This window comes from Monopterus albus, unplaced genomic scaffold (assembly GCF_001952655.1).
Source record: "Monopterus albus unplaced genomic scaffold, M_albus_1.0 scaffold8.1, whole genome shotgun sequence".
NCBI lineage: Eukaryota > Metazoa > Chordata > Actinopteri > Synbranchiformes > Synbranchidae > Monopterus > Monopterus albus.
This window is the reverse complement of record NW_018127888.1, coordinates 1,326,157-1,341,363: the sequence shown is the minus strand read 5'-3', so window position 1 is coordinate 1,341,363 and position 15,207 is coordinate 1,326,157. Positions and strand designations below refer to the sequence as shown.

General features: G+C 39.9%; 2 protein-coding genes across 4 annotated transcripts in view; one reads left to right on the top strand and one right to left on the bottom strand.

Annotated features, from left to right (window-relative positions):
- Nucleotides 1-4,380, bottom strand: part of sidt2 (SID1 transmembrane family, member 2) — a 19,185-nt gene extending 14,805 nt beyond the window's left edge. Inside the window, exons 1-4 of the mRNA XM_020586093.1 lie at nt 3,547-4,380; nt 3,325-3,446; nt 810-974; nt 611-663 (exon numbers count right to left, since the gene is read on the bottom strand). Of these exons, the coding sequence (XP_020441749.1) occupies nt 611-663; nt 810-974; nt 3,325-3,446; nt 3,547-3,891 (685 nt within the window). The 5' untranslated portion in view covers nt 3,892-4,380. The remainder of the gene's footprint in view (nt 1-610; nt 664-809; nt 975-3,324; nt 3,447-3,546) is intronic.
- Nucleotides 4,381-7,310: 2,930 nt separating this feature from the next.
- The window catches only part of sik3 (SIK family kinase 3), a 49,085-nt gene continuing 41,188 nt past the window's right edge, over nt 7,311-15,207 (top strand). For 2 of the 3 annotated variants that reach the window (XM_020587626.1, XM_020587617.1), the window contains exon 1: nt 7,312-7,652. In XM_020587626.1, coding sequence (XP_020443282.1) covers nt 7,362-7,652 — 291 coding nt within the window. In that variant the 5' untranslated portion in view covers nt 7,312-7,361. Of the gene's footprint in view, nt 7,653-15,207 lie in introns of all 3 variants that reach the window. The other variant, XM_020587634.1, reaches the window with a different exon arrangement.

Genomic DNA, 15,207 nt, shown 5'->3' with positions numbered 1-15,207 from the left:
CCTTTCGGTCATGACCCAAAGCTCATGACCATAGGTGAGAGTTGGAACGTAGATCGACCAGTAAATCGAGAGCTTCGCCTTGCAGCTCAGCTCCTTCTTCACCACGACGGACCGGTACATCGACTGCATTACTGCAGAAGCTGCACCGATCCGCCTGTCAATCTCCCGTTCCATCCTTCCCTCACTCGTGAACAAGACCCCAAGATACTTAAACTCCTCCACTTGAGGCAGGAACTCTCCACCAACCTGAAGAGAACAAGCCACCCTTTTCCGACAGAACTGCTTCCTCAGTTGTTCAATTTCTGCTGCAATTCCCTCTGTCATGTGTGGTAAATCAGATGCTGAGAGTATTTGTAAAAATATCCATTCTCTCCTCTGATTTTTGCATCCCTGAACAGGAATACCTTGAAATAAATACTGCATGAGGCCAAATGCCCAAATTCCTGCAATGCCGCTTTTCTTCTGTTTTTACTGTGAAAAAACCCCACAGCGACTGCTTAGCAAATATAAACACAGGCAATTCCACTGTTTAGCGCCAGAAAACGAGCCGCAAAACCTTAGTAAATATCCCCCTTAGTGTCAAACACAAAGCTGTTGTATCATGGTATACTGTATACCTGAGGCTGAGATGGTGATGCAGTGAAGTTGAATTTCTTGTCTGTCCTGTAATCAAGGTGAAAACACCACGTCAGACATACCAGCAAGCACCTGCTTTGTTACTATATAAAAAACAGTCTGACAGCATTAAGCTAAGATTTCAGGCAGCAATCATGCTGTGTGTTTGTGTGATTATATCAGCTATAACTCACTGCAGGGTGAAGCTTTCAACACGGCTGACCCTGAGCTTGTAGTTTGTACCCTGGCTAGACAGGGTTGACACATCCACAAAGAAATACTGGGTCTCGGAGGCGACCCGGGTTGGAGGCTGGCACAATGTGCGGCCCACATGGTTGTAAGGGTACTTCCTCTGGTAGCTGGAAAGAAGAAGACACACAGACAGAGGCTCATAGAACAGAGAAAGGCGTTTTTGCAACTGCAACTTGTATAAATGAAATTATATTAGTAATTAGGCCTAATATAGTTTTCTGTAACCATTGTGTACCTTACAGGGGTGCAGAACGTTTCCATGATAAATTCTGAGGTTTAATAATTTGTCAGATGGGGGAGGTGTGTATTGCTCATTATTGCTTAATTTTACTCCCACACACGTCAATAATCTTGTTGATAGTGCTGCAGCCTCCCTGCGTATGACACTTGATACTGTTGCCCCAGTGAAAAAGAAGGCAGTGGTACAGCTCGCAGCTCCACTCCCTAAAGCAGGCATCACAAAAACTGGAAAGGAGGTGGTGCTCCACTAAGTGAGAAAAGTTTTTCCTAGCCTTTAAAGATAGTTTAATAACATATAAAATAGCCATTCGTAGTGTCAGAACCACACATTATTCATCACTAATAGAGGAAAATAAGAACATCCCCAGGTTTCTTCTCAGCACTGTAGCCAGGCTGACAAAGAGCCACAGTGCTGTTGAGCTTAACATTCCCTTAGATCTCAGCTGTAATGACTACATGAGCTTCTTTACAAATAAAATCACAACTATTAAAAAAAAATTTATCAGATCATTCCCACAACTCTCACAGATGCATCATCAAGTAAAACAGCTTTAAAAACATCTGTAAGACCTCATTTATATTTAGACTGCTTCTCTCCTATAGATCTCTCTGAGTTGACTTTGATTTGGTGCTATACAAATAAAACTGAATTGAATTGAATGGGTAGACGCCGAAGTAAAAGATGATGGGTTTTTTCCTACTAGCTTATTTAATATTAAAAGAATGTATTAGATTCTCCAGACTGCTGTTTCAGAATCAGATGTGCCAATTACATCATGCATCTGAGCTAAATCAATAAAAACCCAACTCTCCAGAAATGTTGCTAAACATACAAAATGTAGCTCAAAACATGGAAGTAGATTCCTTTAAACAAAGCATGGGAAAGAGCTAACTGCAGTCAGCTGACTTGGAGATAGCTCCTTTACAGTAAGATGGGCTGCTCTGATCTGCATTGGCAGATCCTCAAAGGAGGAAGTGAAAGTCCAAGGTTCATTAGTGATCTGCTAAAATGCTTGGCCATGAGATTACACAAGCAAGACAAGGGCAGGGTCATTCTGGTGTTGCACAACCTCAGAGAGTGGAAGATACAGGTTACATAACAGAGAACCTGTTGTCTAATGGCTAATAAACAATTGAACTTCTCACCTGTTATGAAATCCAACATGGTTCAGACAGCCAAGGTAAAATCCAAAGCATATCATAGAATGTAGATTCTGCTGTATACCAACTGGCCTTAATACTACTGAAAGGTTAAAAAAATGACTGCAATTCTAACTCAGATGTCTACAACTGAACCACACCATCTTCCTTCATCACATCTACAAAGTATTCTACAACAAGCACAGCAAGTATTTATACATTTTGTTCTGTAACTAGGCCATAAGGTAGACACACAGCTCTCTGCACCAACTAAACTTAAGCAAATCATCTTAAGACCCAACTGTTTAACTAGAGAAAAACAGCCACGCCATTTTGAAACTCCAGAGGAGGAACTTAGACCACACCTTTATGTACAGTCTCTGTGTAAAATAAGTTATAAGGACAAACAAAAAGGCCCAGTATAAAACTAAGCTAGACAGATACGTCCTTTCAGTGCTACACAGACTTGCATTACAGTCCACTTGATTTGGTCAGTTGAGACGTGGTGATAAAATGTCATGACAGCTGATCTGTACCTCTGGAATATATGTTCCTTTTTCCTTTTCATTCTCTATTCAGCTATTGAATGTGCTATTGCTCTATCTGACATATAGTACATAAGCCACAATTTGGGAATCAGTGTATGTCATTACATATGGTATATGACATTGTAACACATGTATGCTCTAACACATACTGTATATGCCCTATTTATCTTCATAATGTAGATAAGGTCTATGGACTTTGAGGACAATCTCAACTACACAAAACATTGCATATTGGTACTAATTTCGGTGCTGACCTACCATTTATAAAATATTACTGACTGAGAGTTAATAAGCTGTTACAATGACAGAGAGAAATCAAACAATACAGTATGTGGGTGACCTCAGATAACACAACACAATAACGACTGGACTGTTTCATACAATGCTGTATGACTAGGGGCTGGGTTTAAAAGACAGAATGACCAAAACGCAATCTACAAGAGTTTCTCTTCAGTTGATATGAAAGAAAAGATCATGCTTCCAGATGAATCCAGTTTACAGTTTATGTATGCAAAGTGGGAATACTCACAGGCCTCTTAGTATGAGAGGGACTTGAAAAGACAGCACATTTTGTTTCTGTCGTACTACAAACAGGATAGGGCTCTCCAAAACCTGTGACAACACATCCACAGACACACGCACTCCCTCTGTCTGAAACCCAAAGGAAGCAAAAGGAGAAAACACCCTATTAAACTCGGCACTGCTGGCCGTTATTAAGTGAGAAACAAATCTACTGACGATGTAAACTCACCTTATTCCTGGAGACAGTGTGGTTGAAGGCATAGATTGTCTGGTTTTCACTTGTCACTGTATCATTATAGGTGACATCAAACTCCGCATCTTTCTGGACTACATGCTTGGTTTCCCCCACCGCCCCATTCCCGCAAGCAAACTTGGACACATATAAACAGAGCACGGCTATCAGTGCTGGTCGGATCCAAAAAGGACCAGGTCCATAGCTGATTTTATGTCGAGATTTCCAACAACTCCTTAAAACCATTTTGTCTGACACTGTATTCCCAAACTGGCAACAGATACCTAATGTTATTCTAGCTTGTGCGCCAGTCCCAGTAAAAACTCCACCCCCATTCAGCATCAATTTATTCACTACCTTAAGTGTACCAGACAGTTGCTAACTGGCAGGCTATAGAGACAACGACTTGTTTACATTACACAAAAACGTTCCCCTGAAATCCGCAACAAACTCGAAGCCGTCAGCCACCGTATGACACACAGTAACACTAGTTTCAAAACAAGATGACAGCGATTCTCAGTTCCTCTTCTGAAATGCTGAAGCCTACCAGGCTACTAGCAAACTGTGCTAACGTCACCATTGTTGGTTAGTACACTAGTAAGATAGCTCCATGTTTTGATATCGGATTTCGGCTCGAGCAACACGGACTGCGTCGAAAATAAATGTGCTTTTTCAAGTCTGTACAACATGCACGGTTGTCACGGTCTGTAGTCGTGGTACCGCACCATTGTGCAAGTATTTCTCGGTAGGGAAGCGATGTGTTTACGACGTGAAAAATCTGTGCTATTAGCGCCCCTCCACGCTCAGACCGTAAACAAACCCAGTGCGGCGTCATGACGTAATGCCGCTGCCCTCCACAACATACAGTATTTATTGTTTTTTCACAGTATCACGCTGATAACGGTTACTCTGAGATTACTTTGGTGAAAATGTATTATTATTATTATTGTGTCCATGGTTGACAGGGACACCTGTTCTCATTTTATTTAATTCATTTACTTGTCATTTAGTCCATATCTGTAAAAAAAAATCTATTAAAAAGAAAATGTCCTTTGTCTATATCAAACAATGCATTTGGTCTAAAGCTGAATGCACTAACAAAAAAAGCTGTAAAAACGCACAACAGCTTTAAGCGTATTTTGCGTGATTAGTTTGCTTCTCTACTGCCATATTTATATTTATGCAACACAACTTGTATGCACAAGAAGTATTTTTGACGTGCTGTTTAGATGCTTGTGATTCTTGTTCTGAGTTTAATCAGAAAAGTGTCTTTTAAGGAAAATTGTTATTAATGTGCAGATCGCCAGTAATAATGTCAGAGGTATATAGCGATAGCTATATCCACTATATAACAATGTTGTCTGTTACATGTTGTCAGCAGGCATCCCTTTTAGTAGAGAACACACAGCTGACTACAAATGGCAGCTTTATTTTGCTTAGAAGCCTTCGCTACAAACAGTAAACCAATGATGCATTGCTCCCCAGGGCTAGGTCAATGTCAGTTTGTTAGATGTACTTAGGCATTTGAACCTGGATCTTTCTTGCAGGAGGTCCTCTCTACCATGGGGTGGTGCTGTCTCTAGCCTGGCGAGTCAGCAAGAATAGAATGGAATGGAATAAAATAGAATAGAATTTTCCCTATTAGAAAGCAACCTGTTCTACACCATTCTGTAGAACAGAATAGCCTATTAACCTTTATTATTTACTGCTTATATTATATTATTTGTGGATTAAATTTGAGTTTGAATTTTATCCAGGTATTTGACATTTTATGTTTTTAACCCATGTGTTTCACTATTTATTGTTGGAGCCTTTGTGGCGCTGATTTCTATTCTAATACCAGGTGTTTTTGTCATATTCATACCTATTAGCATGGATTATTATTTGTTTTTATTTTCCAACAGGACACACTTGCTAAAGAGTACGATAATAAATAAACATTGCATTAATTAATTAATTATAGTAGTTTTGCTACAGAATGAGGACATTTTGGCTATAACTCATTTTCAGAAACACCTTTTTGAGGGTTAAGACTTGGCTTTAGGACTCAGAATTAGGTTAAGTGTTAGGGCAAGGGGCTAAAGAATGCATTATGTCAAAAGGTGTCCTCACAGTGATAAAAGTATGTACATGCTTAATGACTGCAACCCTCTCTTTGTGAAGAATGTGAAATCTGAGAATTTAATTACCGTGGAAATACAGCTAATGTCGCTACCGTGTTCATTAGATTTTCCCAAAGAGCTTTAGCAGCCCATTCTCAAAAGGTCAGGGCCATTTCTTAGCACTCTAGTGACATTCACCTTTCTGCAGTAGGCACAAACAGCATTAATAGCCACAATTTGTCTGGACCTCTCCGTGGGTCCGTTTATCATCCCATCATTCAATTTAACCTTCAAACGAGAACATTGGTAAAGGGTTCAGAATTTCATTTTTTGACAATGTGAAAAATGTTAATCGTTGCACGTTTCTTTTGTTTTCATAATAAAACGTGAAATCAAACAGACGAGAAAACCAAAACCCCAAACAAGTTTTATTCTGTTTTTTCAACTGTGGATTTCTTTTCTTTGCCTTGCGCATGCGCAGCAATTAACCGACGGCCTGTATTATTCATATTTACATCGATTAGTTTATTATTAATAGTAAGTAACTGGTACAAAATAAGCTACATCACACAGCCTATCGCCTTTTTGAAGGGGGTGGGACTTAACTCGTACTGTAGATCTATGTATCCTCTGTGTGATGTAAAGTTATTTAATACCTCACAATATTATTCCCGAAATAATATGAGTAAAGATAAATTTCACATTACGCAGTGCAAGGTAAAACTTCCACCACCGTCAAAAAGTGATGGGCCCAATAATGTAGCCTATAAATTTTGAAATGTAGGCTAACAGTTAAGCTCCGGTTAGCCTACTTATCATTAACAATAAGATAATCTGTGCAAATATTAAAACATAATAAAGGTCGACTGTCATCACTGGTGGACTGACAGTGAAGTTAATAGTCTACCATAAACGCCAATTCCCATGAGAATTCGTTTAAACGTCTGGTAGTTTTACACTTCTCACTTTGTTGGAGCGGGCGCAGCGCTCACTGTCTGAGCATGCGTACTGTAAATAAAAGTCATAAATCCACAAACAGAAAAACAGAATAAGTCTTCTTTTTTGTTTTTGTTTTCTTGTGTAATGGATAACACGCTTTGTTAGGAAAACAGAAGAAATATGCAGTGAGTTTCCTTATTTCACGCCTATAAAAAACAAAAACGAAATTCTACACCGCCTATCCGTTTTCTCGTTTGAAGGTTAAATCAAATAACTGAATGATCGGATGATACACGGACCTTCGTGGCATTGCAGAATCAACTGCCAGAAACTGAAAACATTCTTATGCGTAAATATTCATAATGACAGTCATGTATATTCGAGCACTATGGAGTTAAATCTCGACTTGATAATTTGAACATGTCTGTTTTCCTCAATTCGATGTTTTCAATCTGTCATGGTTAGAGCGGGCATACCCTACCTATACCTTTAAGCCTCATGAGCTCGTCTGATCATACACAATGCAGCACTTTGCAAGGAATCACTGAATCATGGGAACCAGAGTGATGGTGATAATGCGCACTTCTTTGTCGCCAAGGCAACCACAATACGTTACTGTGGATGAAGTCATTTGTTACACCGATCGTTACCATGGTTACAACCTAGAGAGGGCGCTGCGGAGGAGCGTTCCACGTAAAATGACGCAGGGCGGGGGCGTGCCCGTGATGCGCGCTGCGCAAGGCTGCTTGTTGTTCCCGCAGAGGCGAGAAGATGGCGGCCGTGTCAAGCGGAGGTGCTGCTGGGTCCGCTGCGGCCGGGATTACGCACTCTGCCCGACCGACCCACGGAGTAATGGGCTCACAAAACCGAGCCCAGCCATCCTCCGGGATCAGCCACTCCACTCGTACCAGCACGGCCGCTGGGTGCATCACCAATCCTGTCCACAATTCGGTCACCAGGCCCCCCCCAGCCCGAGTGGGCTACTATGAAATCGAGCGGACCATCGGCAAGGGAAATTTCGCGGTTGTTAAGCTAGCCACACACATCATTACCAAAGCAAAGGTAAGACGAATGATGTCCGGACGTTAGCAGTGAGCAATTACAAGTTGTCAGTGATTTCATTCAAGCCTTTTCGACCATCTACTTAGGATGACGTTGGGGCCTTCAGGCTCCGGAGACAACGGCCAGCCTTTGGTGACACCATTGCTTGATGTTGGTGGGGGTCCTTTCGTCTCAGGGCATCACCTCTAACTGCAGGACACAAGCACATTTACCACAAGATAAATGTGGTTACACATATTTTAGCTAATTTTATTTCTAAGGAACGGCAGTAAGGCCTGAGGTTACTATGGCAAAGAGCAGAAAACGGGGAGAAGGGTAATGTTATTCACGAAGATGAAAAAGAAGAGTGAACGTTTCGACTGAAGTAGCTAGCTTAGCTCACTAGCTAATTAGCTGTTTGGCTAGATTTAGATTTCTTTCAGGCAGATGCCAAGTCACATAGATGGCGTTAAAGGTTTGCAGCGTCCTGTTGGATAACTTCAAATTAAGAAGCGAACTTTCAAAGTTGATAGGTGTCGGTTGCCCAGGTATTTATAGCTCACTGCGAAATTCGGCGTAGAAGTAGCACCGACAACTAGTTAAAGCCATCTCTTAGCAGAGCCAAAGATTGTCTTAGTTAACGTTATCCCCTAAATGTAACTCTAGCAAGCTTGACAGAGAATGATGAACGACAAAACATAGTCGTTTTGTCACTTTTTGTGGTATTTATATGTCCCAGGTGACATTTCCATGAAGTCTCTTGGACAAAGAAAACACTGAGATAGCAACATTTGTGGTTTTCAAAACTGCCATAACATTTTTCGAGTGTACGTAGATGCTTTTGTATGTAGTGTGCACCAGTTAGTGGTACACTGACACATTGAAACATCCAGTAACAGACACTGATATAAACAAATGATATTCATACAAAACACTAACATTTCTGATTAGTAGATGCGTTGTGTTAGAGTTTACTAGAAGTCAGTCTTGTGAGAATCTGGAACTCGGATCATGACTATTAACATTGCACCTAGGCTTTTAAAGATGAGCTTCTGTTTTTGGCAAGTAGAAGATTTGAACCTGAGGGTAATCAGGGTACGTTTAGGGAATTACAAGAGAGGATCACTCAAATATTATAATGCATGTAATGTGGCATTTTATTTTATGCTACCCTGTTAGATCAGGTGACTTGCTGTTCGAAGGCTTTATTTGCCTTTAAGCAGTCTGTTGTGATTCAAAATGTGTTGGCTATGTCTTCTTGGCTGGGGTGGTAGTATAAACCCAGGATACTACTACTCAGGAGGTGGGCACTAGAAAGCTTTCTCTGATGATATAACTGTTGTGAATCAGTATGAGCATCCCTTATGATGGATGGTTGGTTGAACACACACAGCAGATAGGTGTATCTGAAGCCTATACTTACAGACAGCTTCTGCAGTATAATTTTTTTAACCTGAGGAAGAGCCTTTAATTCTATTAGTACAAATAAAGGTGTGTCAGGGAAGCTGAGTGTGCAGCTTCACTCCATGTCCTTGTTGACGTTCACACAGATAGGCAGACAGTTGACTGCTTTGCACCACATAGCCCAGAGAACCTTCCATTTAATTTCATGAAGCCATAATAAATTTGGGTCAGTGAGTTTAATGGAATGGCTTTCAACACTGCAGAAGATGTTTCATGAAAGATTTGACTGTCATGATACAGTCAAATTCAAAGTAATTTGAAAAGTACTGGACCAGTGTGACCAGTCTGTTTGTAGAAGCAGTACAAAGGCAATAACAATGCTATAGCGAGAGATTGATGAAGTGGCTATATGGTGGTTGTGAAGCTTTGGTCCTTGCATACAATCCTGTTTATGCATGTCCAGATGTATGTGACTGTGTCTGGTTCTCTAACTTAAGAGCAAGACACAGACAGAGGACAAAAATGACAGTGGAACATGGACTGACAGAATGAAAGAGAGGCTTTGTTTGCTGCCTATTGATGGTGGTCACAGACAGACCAGTCAGCTCAATTTTTATCAACTAGTGCAGGGATTTCTACATCCACAGTTGCTTATGAATATCATAAGAACAGGAATGTGCTTTCACATGCCAGTGGATGTCATGAATATGGATATGATCAGTCATCAGATGAAATGCGCATTGGAGACCTGTTTTATGGCCCAAGTTTTATAATAGTCCAATGGGAAATGCTGACTAGTCAAAAATAGCTCTCTGTTGTTAGATGAAGATGAATGATATCCTGCAGTGCAGTCCTACTGAAGAGGATCTGGTTATTTATATTGGTCGATGTAGAAGCCCAGAAAGGTATGGTCCTTTCATAGGGTTCATTCACTCTGTTTTGTTAAACCTAAACATTCAACAGGCATTTTGTATAAAGTTTATTTTCTCAGTACACACTATCATTTCAGCTGTGTGTTTTACTAATTCTTGTGGAATGGGGCTGTTGGTATATGTGCTTGCAGATGGAGTTGCATAACGCAAACCTTCAGTGGCAGATAGCTAGTGTGCTGCACCTAGATGTTGTAAGAATGAAAGTTCATCTCCTCCAGACAAAGGTTGGCTAGTGAAGTGGAAGTCAAAACAGGCATTTTTATATTCACACAGGCGCTACACCAGAGCCAGTTTGGCTACACCTTTGCTGTTGTCTTAGTAAATTTAGATTTTTCATGCTCTCCATAAATGTTGTTGCTGGTAATGCCCCTTCAACAAGAGGAATTAGTTTTCCATTAGCTCAGATTGACATCATCAACCACTAGTTTTAGATTTTAGCTGTAATATTTACTGCATACAGATTTCGGGACTTGGTACACTTTCAGTGAATGATCATTGCTTTTGATATTTTGACTATGTTCAGATAATGCTACAGAAGATTTTCTTTGTTGTATTGCAGAAATGTAGTAGTAGTCTAGACCAGTGTAGTGGAACAGCTGTGATTTTAGATACTGCCAAGCAGTGCAAAAATGTCATTGCATCAACATTTAAAGAAATTGATATATCAAAGAATACAATGGGTTAGCTAAAATTTTGTTTTAATCAAATAAACATTTCCAAACTATTTAGATTACAAAATGATCCATTTGAACACCACATCTGTGCCCATGCTTTGATATAAGCAATTTAGAGCCAAGTTGTTATTTATCTCCTCCACTCACTGATGTTTCTTGAGTTTCCAGCTCAATTTCAAGATATCCTTACAAGCATGCTCAGATTTTATGGAAATATTATATAGAACCTCTACAGAGGCTGGTAAAGAAATGTTAATGTATGTGCACATAGCTTCTTAGTTAGGACACGAAGATGGCTAAGTTATTGAAAGATTTATTTTCCTGTGGACCGCGGTTATGGAAGTGATTGCTCTGCACCACAGCTTCATGTTATTAATTATACCAGTTTTTGCCGCAGTGTTTCTTGAGATGATAGTTCACATACTGACCATTTTAACAGGTGGCAAATTTGCACATCCGTTTGCATATCTTTTCAAGAGGCACTCCACTGTCAACTGTTGCATGGAATAATTGTGTGTGTGTGTGTGTGTGTGTGTGTATACATCTAATTAATTAGTCGACAAAGTCCTTTCATCTTTCATCATCATTCAGGATATGAAAATTTTTTGATAGTGTTCATGGCTGCTGTTCAGGTATAATAACCTAAATCTTGTTTGGTCCTGGCTGGTCTCTGTACTAAGTGGTCAGCGTTAATATTCATTGAGGATGGTGACGCAAGAATGTGATGCAAATAGAGTGTTGCTGATCTCTCCTCACAGTAAATGCTCAGAATGGCATTCTGCATATCATCAACACTTTTCACTACTCAATAATGAATATACATTTATTTTTGAAATTGTAAAGATGACTATAAGTGATCAAACATTTACTGTTCTGTTATGTAATGGACTGATTGTAAATAATAACTGCTTGTGTGTAATAGTTTGGATGAGGTATGATCAGTGCGCTGTGTGTAAAGTAAAGATCAAGTAAAGCCACACTTTTGAAAAGCCCTTGGTCTTGTTGTCCCCTCAGCAAGGTGGAACGTGATTGGTAAAAGATGGCAATTTGCTGTGTGTCCTGATGTGGCACTCTGCAGGGAAACAGTTTTGTTCCTTCTTTTTCCTCCCCAATCTTTGTAGGTAAGAAAAGGATGAGCGGGAGGAAAAGGGCAGGCAGGATGGCAAACATTGGGTAACAGGCCTAATGTACTGTGTAAGAATTGCACTCACTCCCTCAGTCACACTCATACATCTAACATACAGCTTGCCCTCTGTGTTTCTCAAAGACACATACACACACTCCAGTGTGATTTCATTTGACTGACTAATATGACAAAGACTGTTTCTGTTTTACTTTTCATCCTGGCCTCTAGTCAGCTTCTGCTACATTCTCAGTTATATGAATCTGCAGCCAGCCAACTTCAAAAAGGAAAATGCCGTCCAGACTAATTGTGCCTGTTAAATGGATTTGTCAGTATGATCCTGTTGTGTTCCTCACAAACCATCAGCACCTATGTTTCTGCCCCAGACTGACTCCAGCAGTTTGTGTGCATGCAAATCACCCCTCCTTAAACATGTAGGAACAGTAAGACTGTGGCTGTTAAAAACCACATCTGTTCCATTACCTTCCACAGTTGCCAAGGCTCCTAGTTAGAGTAAGGTTGCTCCGTTGACGTTTTACTGGTTTCCTTAGAGATAATGGTGATTCCAGCCCCCACCTACTATTTTTGAATGGAACTGTCTGTTATGTCATATTAAATTATTAAAATTATATATATATTAAATATAAAATTACTAAAAATGGATGCACCATCATTTGTCTGGTGCACTTGGGTTTCAAACCTCTGCATTTCAGACAGGCTGGTTCTGGCCTTTCTGAGATGTTAAATTGGTTGCTTAATGAAGATGGTAGGAGCTCTGCTGATGCAAGCTCTTCCATTCAGAAACTGATAAAGAGCAAAGGTATTTGGTTGAAGCTGCTCCTTTGAATACATATAGTGTACATAGTATGACCTGTATGCTGAGGATGGGCAATATAGATAAATAATCTGTTATGATATACAGTATTTAAATTTATGTCCTATTAACGTGATATAGGCTAGTACATTTTCTGGAAAATTAATTGGCAGTGGACTAAATAACCAATACGTTCATGCTGAGTTGTATGAACGTACTGCTCAAAGTGAGTGTGTGTGCTGCACTCACTCCAAGCTGTGCAGTGAAAATACAGTACGAGAAAATACAGCCGCCTATGTCATTATAAGGCGAAGATACATTGTTATAATAATGAGAAAAAAAAATCACGTTTTAAAGGGAACATATCTCACAAAGACGAGAAAAGTATTTTGCTATAATGAGAACGGCTTCTCATTATAACAAGACACTAATCAAGCATTTAGGCGACTCAGACATTGCCTAAACAAATATGAACTTCTTATAAGTGTGTGATCCCACCCCTAATGGCAACATCTTTAGCCCTTTTCAGACATACACTGCAACCCTTAACTTAGACATAACCCCGAGGAGCTGTATATGAGAACATGAATGTCTGAATTAGTTGGCAGGTGGTTTCTTCTTTGTAAGCACAATAATCACAGTCTGGTAATGTGGACTATGCAGAATCAGTCACTTGAGGTGATGATGTGGGAACAGCCGATTTTGCCCCATTGCTGTCATAGAGAAATAGAACTTTATTTTGTGAATAATATTTATTTGTGCTCTACAAGTCCATATTGAGTCTTATTAGTTTCCTCTAAAACTAAAGTGATGTTGAAGTTCTGGTTACCAGAGTGGCACCAGTTGTCACCTGTGTTTTCTCTTGTGCAGTTAGCTGTTGTGATGTTATGTGTGTTCAGCAAAATTTGTTGCCAAATACTGTTCATGGTTAGGTCTGCATTATTGCCCAAATTTTCTCACCATAAATTTCCCTCCTACACTCCCAAAAAAAAAACAAACAAACAAACTGACAGTGGTAGATGAATTTGTGGCATCCAGTTTGACCCCAGTCTTGTACCTTCAGCCTAACACATTCAACAGAGTTGCTGTCATATGTAAACTTATACAAGGTCACAACACACAAGAAGAACATCTTTGAAAGGCTGTATGCTGACTCATACTGCCTGTATGTTTTCATCTGCGTGCGTACGCACTTAATACAGTCACAGAGTGGAGCAACTTGTGCTGACCTGCCGTGATGCCGTGTGAAGGGTTTGTGAGACTTTTACACACACACAAGCCTCGATTTTGCCTCATACCAAGCAGCTGCAACTTAGCTTTTGTATAGATAGCCATGATGCCATGTTTTGAACCTGAACGGGGATCTGTGTGTGCATGCACGCTTGGATGTTCGAGTTACACAGTTGCACTCTGTCACATGCTGATATGGGTTAAGCCTGAGCATTACACCCCCTCTGGGTGTTATAATCAGTGTCACCTGTTGATGAAGGTTACCCTCATGCATTATATCACCACACCACTTTGGGTGTGTCTGAGTGTGAGTGAACACAGATGAGCATGCAATATGCATTTGCCCCAGCTTCCCACACATTGCATTACAGCATGGAGCCAATTCTTTGTCTAGGATTAACTCCATTGTTGAGTTCAGTCATGATGCTTTTTTTGGCTGGGTTCAGATAGTTGATTTATTATATTTTGCTTGATGATCTGTAACCTGTGTAATAAACTTAGAAAATTCAGCACAGGCAGCTCTATTATTAGGGCCTTACTATGAGTATTATTTCAGGAAATATTAGGATTAAAATACATCATTCCAGACAGCAATGAATAATTTTTATCAATGCTGTTTTTATTCTTAATTTTTTTGATATTTTGATTGTTTATTCTACACTGAGTTACTGGTTTATTATGTACATGTAGCAAAAACTAAATCTAATACAACAGCACTGCAAAAAATGATGGCTTCATGAAAATATTTTTTGTTAAATTTTTATCACAGGTTGAATTGTACAGCATTATACTGAGATGTCTAATATTTTGTGCAGTGCAGCCTATTTTATATTAGTGGTTGTACTATTCGGAATGTGCCACTGCCAGTTTGAGATGTGTTGGAGATTTGCCATCATGTGAATTTGAATGGCTGATAGTTCAATACTGCAGCTGTTTTAGCAGATATAAACATGCAATATAAAGAGAAAGTCCAAATATTTTCAAGAATCACTGTGTGTTACACCTTCAGGGGACAGGGCCGGTCTAGAGAGGTGGCACATTTGTACATGTAAAAAGGAATTTAAACTCTATGTCCTATGAAATCATAAATAGATCTTGCAAAACCTGGTTTGTGGTATAATCACCTTTATTTGGCCAAGTGTGTTACACACAAGGAATTTGTTTCCGGTACAGTACAGAGGCAGTCTCCTGCGGCGCCTACTCAACCGATGGCTCTAACCATCAGGGGCAACTTGGGCATTCAGTGTCTTGCCCAACTGCTCTACCCACTGATCCACAGTCATCCCCACAATACTTCTGCAAGCTCTCACTAAGTCTACCATCAATTTATTTATTTTCCCCTTCCCGGGCTCCATAAGAATCTAATTGTTTATTTTGTGTAAAAATGACACACACATAG